The sequence below is a fragment of the Natrix helvetica genome (genome assembly GCF_964273705.1).
Source record: "Natrix helvetica genome assembly, chromosome: 7".
Classification (NCBI taxonomy): Eukaryota; Metazoa; Chordata; class Lepidosauria; order Squamata; family Natricidae; genus Natrix; species Natrix helvetica.
This window is the reverse complement of record NC_138558.1, coordinates 30,146,713-30,157,924: the sequence shown is the minus strand read 5'-3', so window position 1 is coordinate 30,157,924 and position 11,212 is coordinate 30,146,713. Positions and strand designations below refer to the sequence as shown.

The following is an 11,212-nucleotide window of genomic DNA, read 5'->3' as shown; positions in this document are numbered from 1 at the left end:
AGTGCAATATTAAAAAAATGCAAAAATGTAAAGAATTTTCTGCAGACCACCAGTGGTCCATGGATGACCTGTTCGTTGACCACTGCCCTAGAGGATATATTTCAGAGAAGAAAGACAGCAACAAGCAAGGTCCACTAGATGGATACTGCTGGGAGCAAGCAGTCCCACAAGATAACTATATAATATGTTAAAGATGACAACCAGCACTTTGAATTATACCCAGTAGCCAACTAGTGGCGAATGCAGCATTTGCAGTAGAAACGATATTGTGCAAAATGAGATGTACCCCATAACAACCAGTTTTACCACATCCTGAATTATTTGTAGCTTTTCGGTAGCCTAGGAGGAATACATCGCAATAGTCCAACTGAGAGTAGAGCAAGACATGAGAGACAGTGACTGTAGCCTGACCTGGGATTTGGTGCACCAGATGGAATTGAGCCTCTGGGACACAGGTGTTATTGATTCCTTGATCAGCTCTGATACATGTAATATTTAAACCAATATTTTGCTTAAAATGAGCTTTTCTTCATTGCTGAAATATTCTAACCACTTTGGAATGTATTAGTATTGAAATATCATTGTAAAATTGAAAATGTTCGGGATGTTGACAAATCCTAATACATCGCATAGAACCTTGTGAATATGTGAACACACGAGAAAGCTTGACTGCAGAAGGGGGAAAAATCCCTCCAAAAGATCTAAAGGATTTACCAAATTCTTCAGGTTATGATAGCTACTAAAATGCCTTGCCCGGTTTTCTGATCATGTGTGGTGTGGGAAGGTTTCATAAATTAGCTTGAACAAAAACACTCCTGATGTATGTGTATAATAGTTTGATATTTATGTGAAAATTCCATGGCTAGAAATTAATACCTATAAAAATGGGATCAGGTGACTAGAATGGGATTGTGGGAGGAATACAAACTTCATCCCAGTAGTTTAACATTGAAACCCAGAAGGAGGATCTGTGGATCTTAATACTTTTTAGCTGCTCCTTTCTTTGCTGCAGAGCTATTATTTCTTCAAGCTTTCAAGTGTGTCTCTCTGCAGTTTTTTAAATGGCCCTAAAAGCTAAAGTCGCTAATATGCATGTCCAGAGGAATTTATTGATGGTCAGAGGAGAAAATTCTTCAGCAGGAAGTAAGTATCTAGCAGAAATCTGTAAGAACTTAAATCAATGGGAAACCTATTAGTATACTTCCTCATAGTAATTAGATGCCATTTATGAATCAGCGGTTTCTTATTTTCACATCAGTAGAAACTGGTTTTTTTTTTTAAAAAAAATGAAGTTCATACTTAACTGGGCAGCTGAACTGATTAACTTCTGGATTTGTTTGGCAGGCAGAATAATTAAAATGTAATTCACAAGTAATAACTATGGAAGTTGCCAGATCACTGCCTTCTTCTGCTTAAAATTGGAGATGGGTAGTGCACTTAGCAAGTCATATTTTAGACTCCTGGTGCAGTCTAAACATCACATAAATCTTGTGTTCTTTTCACTAGCAATTCCACTGCCCCAAGGATGATACATAAAACAAAATAGCAATAAAAATAGGTAGTGAAGTTAAAGGCCTATTATAAACCTAATCAAACTTTAGTACAATGGGTTTCATTGGCTATGTACTACATTTTCATATTATTTGCAATTATCTATCATCTATCTATCTATCTATCATCTATATCTATCTATCTATCTATCTATCTATCTATCTATCTATCATCTATATCTATCTATCTATCTATCTATCTATCTATCTATCTATCTATCTATCTATCTATCATCTATCTCTATATCTATCTATCTATCTATCTATCTATCCATCTATCATCATTATCTATCTATCTATCTATCTATCTATCTATCTATCTATCTATCTATCTATCTATCTATCTATCTATCTATCATCTATCTATCTATCTATATTTGGGGCAATGTACTCTGTAAATAGCTTAGAGAGGGCTGTAAAGCACTATAAGGTGTTATATAAGTGATATTGCTATAATATAAAAATATTAACAAAACTAAAACCACCAGTTTTTTGTAAGCAACAGCAAATCAACCTAATTCTTTCTGCACATGGAATTTTGGAAACTCTTTATCAACACCTGTGACCGGTAATTTGTTTTATATTTCCTCTGACATTGCTAGAGCATTTACTGATTTTTCTGACACACTCATTTCTGGCAAGTTAGCGCTTGTTAGAATCATCTATAAAGATCTCTGTCTTATAGATGGTCCACTTATAGTAAGTACCTATCACTTCATCTTGGAGAAATGAATCCCATAAATTAGAAACAACAGAAACAACTCTCTTGTATTTATCAATTTTAGGAAGAGTGGAAATCTTTAATCTCACACCTATACTTTGAAGATTGCTATTCCGGGGGGGGGGGGGGGGGGGAGAACTGGCATTGCCTGGCTTTTATAGTTAAATTGGGAATTACAAGGCTATTGGTTAGAGTGGAAGTAAAACAAAACATTCTGGCAAATTACACTTTTGCAAGACTGCATGGAATTCAATATGGCCATAGCTAAAGGTTTCTTTTACCTTACTTTTTCTTTTGAAATAAGTATTACGATATATAAAACCCTGACAAAATGACTGAGGATACGTAAAGCTCTGACAAATGACTGGAAGCTGAAAATCAATGGTGCTTACCTCATCTCTTTCATTCCAAACATACTGTGGTAGGGATAGGTAACTCATGTTCATGTTTACGTCTATGAGCATCAGTACTCAAGGCTACTAATATTTTTAAACATATTGGAAATAACTAATGACTTTGCTTTAACACTTAGTGTGATGCTAATCTAGAAATATCACAAACAGATAAACTATAATATTCCAGAATATAATATTCCAGGAAATTTCTACTGAAGGCTACAAATACTCAAGCAACTTGGGAAGTGAGAGGTACTTAACCATATACAGTGGTGCCTTGGTACTCATCCTTAGTTGATTCTGGGAGACATGGCAAGTACTAAAAAGGTTGAGTGCCAAATAAACCATGTGACTTACTTTTGTTTCACCTGGGAAGGACTTCCTATCTCCTTCCTTTTTCCTGTGTCAGAAAATTTTGCAGCATGGCTGATTTCTTGTCCGCCCTTCGTGGCTGACTCCCGCTTCCTTTGTCGTGACCTTCCCAGCATGGCCGACTTTCTGCCCACCCTGTGCGGCTGTCCTCCACTTCCTTTTACAGTACATTGAGTACCAAACAAATGATGAGTACCGGGACAACATTTTCATGTCCAAATGAGTCAAGCACCAAATCCAATGAGTTTTGAAGCAGTCAAGTACCAAGGTACCACTGTACTACTAGTTACATCTACTGATATCCCCAACATGAAGAAAAACAAGGAAACAGTTTTAATGAGTAGTTTTTATTTCAAATTATGTATATAAGCTTTAAAAAACAAATAGAAAACTTATTGGTAGAGAGGGAATAGAAAGATAATGACCCTTGTTACAAAATCAATTTCAGAATGCTTGTCTTTTTCCAAGTAACATCCAATCCAGGGAACCTTTTTTATAGCTAAAGTCAAGTCTTTAAAGGCCTTAACCATCTTTACCAATAATGTAACATTCTAAATACGAAAAAGCTCTGTTTGTGGTTTTAAATATGCACTTCAGTTTTGCTTTATGTGTCATTCTAAAACAATCTACTCACAGTTAAGTAAATAAAAGAATATATGCCATTTAGTTTTCTCCAACCATAAACAACATTATCCCCAAACGTCTCTCCATGGAATTTGGTAAAATATATATATGAAACTGCCATGATACATGTTCATCAAAATCTTGAACTCGAGGTAGATCTGTTGGAATAGTAGCAGTGTACTAACTGTTCAAAGGATGTTGCTCAACTTAAGAGGAAGACGGAAGAGTGGGAAATGAACCAAAGCAGATGAGAACCATGTTTTCATCTGTAATGGGCAATTCAACTGAATCTCTGTAACAAGGTAACATGCATTCTTGTGCAAATCCTTTACATTTCCCTGGAACTTGCATGCAAAATAAATTTGCAAATCTCTCTTAAAACAAATCATTCTTTCTGTTACTTCAGAGGTCTTTAAACTTGGCAACGTTTAAGTTTTGTGGACTTCAACTCCCAGATTCTGGGAGTTGAAGTCCATAAGACTTAAAGTTGCCAAGTTTGGGGACCCCTGCGTTACTTAGTCAATGGCTAAAAGGGCTGTTGACTTGGTAATACATATTTATAAACTTAGAAAAAGATTGATAAAAAACAAACAGGAAAATGAGCAGCGCGTCCTTTTTCTAACCTTTTCTCTCTTCAAGTTTTAAAATTGGTCTTTGTTGTATATTAAAGCCACCAGTAGGAAATGGAAGGAATGTGTGATTTACGTCTTGATTGGCTTAGTGGGAGAATCTTGCTTGTGATTGCTTTGCTGTGCATTTCTGCAGGTTTTGCTAATTCATAAATGTGCTCTTGGATAAGGCAGCTTCCCTGCACATGTCAAGAAAAACAGGGCTCTGAAAGCACTAGAAACCCATACATTACTTATAGACTCACATGACTCCCACACCGCTGTGGAAATAATGTTGTCTCTAAATTTGAGATCTGAAGGCCAATATCTTTAAGCGTCCTGTTGATTATATTATTGAATATATATTGTTTTATTTTCCCTTTCTTTTTATCCAAATGTGGATATTAATCAACATCCCTGCTAAAAAGTTAAGATTTTTTTTTAAAAAAAATCACTTTAACTCTGATTGTCAGGTTAACTAGATATATATTCATTCCAATGCTGCTTAAATTTAAATATATATATATGCAAGCTAAGCGGGAAGTCTTCCAACCTCATTAGTTTTTGTATGCTGCTCATGGGATATCGAACAATATAGCACTGAAAAGCTTTGTAAGTGGCAATAAAGTGACCGCTGCAATATTAGTATTTTTCTGCCACTATTGGGTGGGATGTCCTGCACAAGGGAAAAAGATAATCGGTTTTAGTAAACTATAGCAATGATAATAAAAACACTCATCCAGCAGTGCTTGTAAATCACTGGTGTTTCCTTATAGCCTTGCCTTTGAGGAAGTTCACAGTTCATTTAAGATATAAATGCCACAGCACCATAAAAATGAATCTGAATTATCTTGAGAAGCCATTAACTTTGAAGGAAGGTGGAGAAAATGGTCTCAACAAATGCAAATAGTTTATGCTTCTCAGTTTCTCTCCAATGGCTGGCCCCTTGCTGAATATACACAAATTCGGAAGAAAAAAGGCATGTCAAAATAAGGACGTGACAGAATCACCAAAAATCAAGTTCTTTTCTCACTTAAATCTTCAGAAATCATCTTCAAGGAGCTAGAAGAAAACAGTGCCCACAAAAACATATACAAAGTTCACAAATAATTAGGACAACTGAGAGGTCCAGTTTGGTCTTCATTCACTGCAATAAAGCTTACAGAAGAGGAACCATTTGGTGGATTGAGACTGAGATGTGATCATGGAAGCTTTGAAGTTTCACTGCTAGGATGATTTGCTCAGGAAGAGAAATAAAAGTGAATGAATGGAAATTCTGAGTGCAACCTCTTATAATAACCAGTCATCTGATTTTGGAATCAATGCTTTTGTCAAAAGTATTTTAAGGCACTTCAGTAGGTATTTTAAATATATTTGTAGGTATAAAAATAAAGTAAGTGCTGAGGCAACATTCATATAGGACCATCTTTTGCATTGTCTCTATGTATGTACAAAATAGGATATATATACATTCACGAGGGCTGTTCCATTATATTTTCACTGGTACTTTGGGCTGCCTTGTTAATTTCATTGCCTGAAAAACATCAAACCAAAGGTCAATTTGTTGCCTACTTAAAATCACAATTAAACAATAGGACACATCTTTAAAATAAATGACTATTAACTGTTGGAATATTCGCCGGGCAATAGCAATGGCAAGAGATACAAGGCTCTAGCCTCAAGTTACAAAATTAATTCCTTGTAGTATTAGTAGTTTCCTCTTCTTTTACTGAAATAATGTCAAGAACAAATTTATGTATCTCTCAGATTACGAGAAGTCAAAACTTGTAGTTTTGTTACAAATGTCACATCATAACTTTGTAGTATCACAACTTGGCTTAACAATATATTTTTTCCTATTGTGCTGAGATACATGACATTCTTTTGTGTTTCTTCCCTCCCTGGCAAAATATCTTACCATTTTAGGCATTTGCACAAATAACAAATGAAATAAGTCATCTAGCATAATCTAAATAATAAGAGCTGGTAACATTTACTTAGAGTGAGGTCCTATTTTTATAGAAACTTTTTTAAGGAAAAAAAATATTTGGTCTCTCCGGAAGAAAACAAGATATTAAAGCACAAGGGATTTGTAGGGATTCTGACCCTACAGAAAGTATGATTTTTTCTTTCCCAAATACTGTACGATTGCAAGATTAAATGTATTCGATCATGGAAGTAAAAGTTTAAAAATTTCATAACATATTGAGAAAGCAAGATCTTTGTTTTCATATATAGCACATCCTGTGGCACCATTTTTCAAGCAGAAAACCCTCTTGTTGGTGAAGCTTCAAACGGTTAAATTCTGTCAAACAGTTAAATTTCAAGAAGAAATCACATGTTGGCCTTATTTAGGATTTCATTGAAACAGAATATAGCTTTCTGCTTGAGAGAAATACCAAAATGAAATGAAGGAAATAAGCACCAAAACATGATGCTATATTTATTTGAAAAGCAGGACACCATTTTTATACACATCAAAATCAACTGTAACTATTTTTTTTAAAAAAAATCTGTATAAAATCTTAACCCAAACTCATCCAACTATAATAGTGCTTACGGTAAATTATGCAGAGAAACAAGGGAAAAGAGTCCCCCCCTTCTCTCTCAAACCACACACACACACACACACACACACACACACACACACACAATACAATACTATATATAAAATAAGTACATAAAAAATAAAGCTAAATTGATAAATATATTTTGAATCCCTCTTTATTTACTTACTTTTCCAATGTGTCCGATTGCTAATGTGTATCTGTGTTTAGCACACTTGTTTTTTCTTCCTGGCTAGTCTAGTATTTTCTCAGAGCAATCTAGAATATCCTACTGTAAATATAGTTTAGAAGAGTTCTGTTGAGCATCTCTACAGCTGTGCAGAATCTAAAGTGTCTCTTCTGATTTATTGGATGTTTTAATTACTGCTGTTTGCCCCCAGCCTCCTAGTGATCTCATTCCATCTCTTAATACCCACTTCTGTGCTATTTAGCAAAGATGGAAATATTTTAAATCTTCCTCCAGCTACAAAGCATTCTCAACTTTTGAGCCATCCAACACATTGCTTAGAAGTACCGTCAATTGTGCTCCAAGACGGAATAAAATCTTTGTTCTGTTTCAGATTTATTTCAACAGCATTAAGACTGCTTGTTTAGGGACATTTTATTCCAGCATTAACAATGTAGTGGTAAATCATACCCTTCAATAATTGTTTCTCTTCTTTATTCCCAATAGTGAACTTCATGGGGTCATGATTTCTTACCTTTTGTCTAGAAATCATCCAAGATTTTATTGTTGGTACCAAAATGCTGCCAAGGAGGATCTGGGCGGGGTGATATATAAGTAATGGGACTGAAATTAAGGACAGATGCTTGTAGCCTTCAAATACTATCTTCAGCATTGGTATACCTGTGGGCAGAAATGTAACTAAAATTAAGAATCCTTTGATGATTTTTCTGAGCTAAGAATTGTAGGAATGTATTTAATTTTTAAAACATTTTGCTCAAACATTTTTTAAAAAAGCAAAAAACCCCAATTATAATAAAAAGGTACAAAAATAAAGCAATAAATTAAAAGATCATTGAATTATAATGCAACACATAATTAAATATAGCAATGTATATTATAGTCACAGTACATTATGACCACACATTAATATAACAATTATATAATGATCATACAATAGATTTTGGTGGGAATATATTGGAGTTTTCTTTTACAGTGTGTCTGCCATGCATTCTTCAGGTCTTGTCTGCTTTTAATTCTGCACTCTAGAAAGAGTGCAGAGAAGAGCAATAAAGATGATTGGGGACTGGAGATTAAAACATATGAAGAACAGTTGCAAGAATTGGGTCTAGGGAAAAGAAGGATTAGGGGTGACATGATAGCAATGTTCCGATATCTAAGTGACCGCCACAAAGAAGAGGAGATCAACCTATTCTTCAAAGAACCTGAAGGGCAGGATAAGGAATAATGGATGGAAACTCATCCAAGAGAAAACCAACCTAAAACTAAGGAGAAATTTCCTGATAGCTAGAACAATTAAATCAGTGGAACGACTTGCCTCCAGAATAGCAATAGCACTTAGACTTATATGCCGCTTTACAATGCTTTTACAGTCCTAAGTGGTTTACAGAGTCAGCGTATTGCCCCTAACATTTTGGGTCCTCATTTTACCCACCTCGGAAGGATGGAAGGTTGAGTCAACCCTGAGCCTGGTGAGATTTGAACTGCCACATTGCAGGCAGCCGGCACTCAGCAGAAGTAGCTTGCAGTACTGCACTCTAACCATTGCGGCACCGTTGTGGGGATTCCAACACTGGAGGCTTTTGAGAAGAGGTTGGACAACCATTTGTCTGAAGTGGTGTCGGGTTTCCTAATTGAGCACTGGGATGGACTAGAAGACCGTCCAACTCGGTTAGCTGCTTTTAATCTGATGCTTTTAACGCTAGGTATAAGCTATCCAGAGTCACTCTGTATTATGGGAAAGCAAAGGTAAAAACAGGACTGTTGCAAAGGCTCAGCTCAGAGGTATGGGTTGGGGGCAGAAACAGGCTCAGAATCCCCCTAAATTATGCCTGGCATTGATTGAAGAGGAAAATTGCTTTGACAGGCTTTCATTACCCTGCTAGCTATAAAGACCTTTCTAGAAATAGCTTATCTCTAAGTAGCCTTCTTGTAGTGCTTTGATACTCTACGAGTGAGAGAACATAGAAACATTCTATAAGTATGTGAGAAAATATGAAAAAGTGATATTTTAAAAAACAGGAATCATACGTCACAAGAAATAATTCCCATTTAAGGAAATTAAACATCTTCAAATACTATAACTATCTTCTTATATACTATTTTTTATTATATTATATTATTGTGTGTGCGTGCATGCGTGAGTGCGTGCTTTTCTTCTGTCAGAGCACCTGGTCTACCCAAATATGGGAGGGATCATATTGCTTCCCTTTCAGCCCCATTCCAGAAGGCTTCTAGGCAGTCGCTTTCACAACAAACTATTTTGTGTTACATTTTTGCTGATGAAGAAATGAAGGGAGACTATAGTATAGAAAGGGAAGCAGTATGCGCCCTTCCATATTTGGGTAGACCAGGTGCTCTGACAGAAGGAAAAAAGCACTTAATCTCTCCCCTGGCTCAGCAGATAAAGGGAGAACTTGTGGCTTAGAGGTTAATACAACTGTCTAATATGTAAGCAGCCCAAGTTCGAATCCCAGCAAGGTTATCACTATCTGATGAATAAATAGCCGATGAGCTAAATAGCTTGAAATAGATCTATATTAGTCTCCCTTCATTTCTTTATACACAAAACTCTATCATCTATCTATCTATCTATCTATCTATCTATCTATCTATCTATCTATCTATCTATCTATCTATCTATCATCTATCTATCTATCATCTATCTATCATCTATCTATCTATCTATCTATCTATCTATCTATCTATCTATCTATCTATCTATCTATCTATCTATCTATCTATCTATCTATCTATCATCTATCATAACTCTGGAATGCCTAGAGCAATTACAACCAAACTTGATACACAGATGACTTAATTCTCTGGAAACAAATACTGTGGGGGTAAGACATCCCTAACACCCCTCGAGGTGTGTGTTCTGTTAAGATGCAGCGTGTTGTGCCTTTCAGTGGTTTCTACTGTACTGCCGTAATTCTGGAGCGCCTTGAGCAATTTCAACCAAACGGTACGCAGATGACTTTTTCTCTCTGGAGAAAAATATTGTGGGGGTAAGACACCCCTAACACCCCTCGAGGTGTGTGTTCTGTTAAGATGCAGCCTGTTGTGCCTTTCAATGGCTTCTACTGTACTGTCGTAAAATGGATTCTACTGTACAGCATAGTGGAGCTGCCATGGTAAAACGGCTTCACAGTACTCCACAAGGGGGTTCCCTCTGGTAAGGGGGAAAATCCAACATTAGAAATTACATTTGGTCCGGACAAATAAATAAATAAATCCCATTGCAACATCAGGTTATCGCCTAGTGATACAATAAAGTGAGATGATGGGTGGAGACAAGGATGATGGATCAGCAGTTTTCCTGTTGAGCTCTATCAATGCAATTTATTTGGTTTAAATTGCCTTATGATATTTTATTTGGTTTAAATGGCTTAGCTAAACATAAGGTGAGATGTTTTGCATGTTCCACAACTAGGACTGGAATTCCTGCCACTAAGCAAATTGGTCATATAACACATAAAGCTTGGTGACAGCAATCTTGGTATTCCCTATTGCCAAATTCCATGAATTGCTAGACAAGGACCCACCCCAATCCAAGCCATTCTGGGCTCGATCCTCCCAGGCTAAATTACTACTGTGGACTGTACTCTAAATTCTGCAACCAAATTACTTTAGACCCTAGTAATATTTTAAGTTGCAAATATCAATGCAATTATTGTACTTTGTAGATCTCGATAGATTTGATAGGCATTTGGGTGCATCATGCAGGTGTTTTTTGCTAAATGCAGAGGGGCGCATCAGGATTGTGTTTGATCTTAGGGGGCTGGGATGGGCATGGCCAGTTCAATGTTACTTGTATTGGCGCTTGTGGTGACCTGAGCGCTCTGCCAGCAACCCTCTGCCAGTAAAAAGGGAGCTCGGGGAGGGCTGTGTGCGTACTTCACTATTTCCAGGGCAGTCCCATGGGCCAGATCTAAGCACTCTGAGGGTGGATCCGGCCCATGGGCCTTGAGTTTGACACCTCTGGTTTAGGGAGTATTTAGAACAGTAAAAATCTAAGGTTTTGGTTGGATTGGTTCCTTGCACTTTACCGTCCATGTTCTTGTGTCCTATTGACGTTTAATGCCAGGATACATTTACACGTAAATTTATACAACTTGCGGCTGCGGGTTTCAATTTTCTTATATTTAGTATCATTTTTTTGCAGCTGTAAAACTGACATACGCACAA

The 11,212-nt window shown here is 36.4% G+C and overlaps 1 protein-coding gene across 1 annotated transcript in view; it reads right to left on the bottom strand.

Annotated features, from left to right (window-relative positions):
• Positions 1–3,366: 3,366 nt before the first annotated feature.
• The window catches only part of SLC10A7 (solute carrier family 10 member 7), a 151,697-nt gene continuing 143,851 nt past the window's right edge, over positions 3,367–11,212 (bottom strand). The window contains exons 11-12 of the mRNA XM_081959843.1: positions 7,539–7,684; positions 3,367–5,804 (exon numbers count right to left, since the gene is read on the bottom strand). Coding sequence (XP_081815969.1) covers positions 5,760–5,804; positions 7,539–7,684 — 191 coding nt within the window. The 3' untranslated portion in view covers positions 3,367–5,759. The remainder of the gene's footprint in view (positions 5,805–7,538; positions 7,685–11,212) is intronic.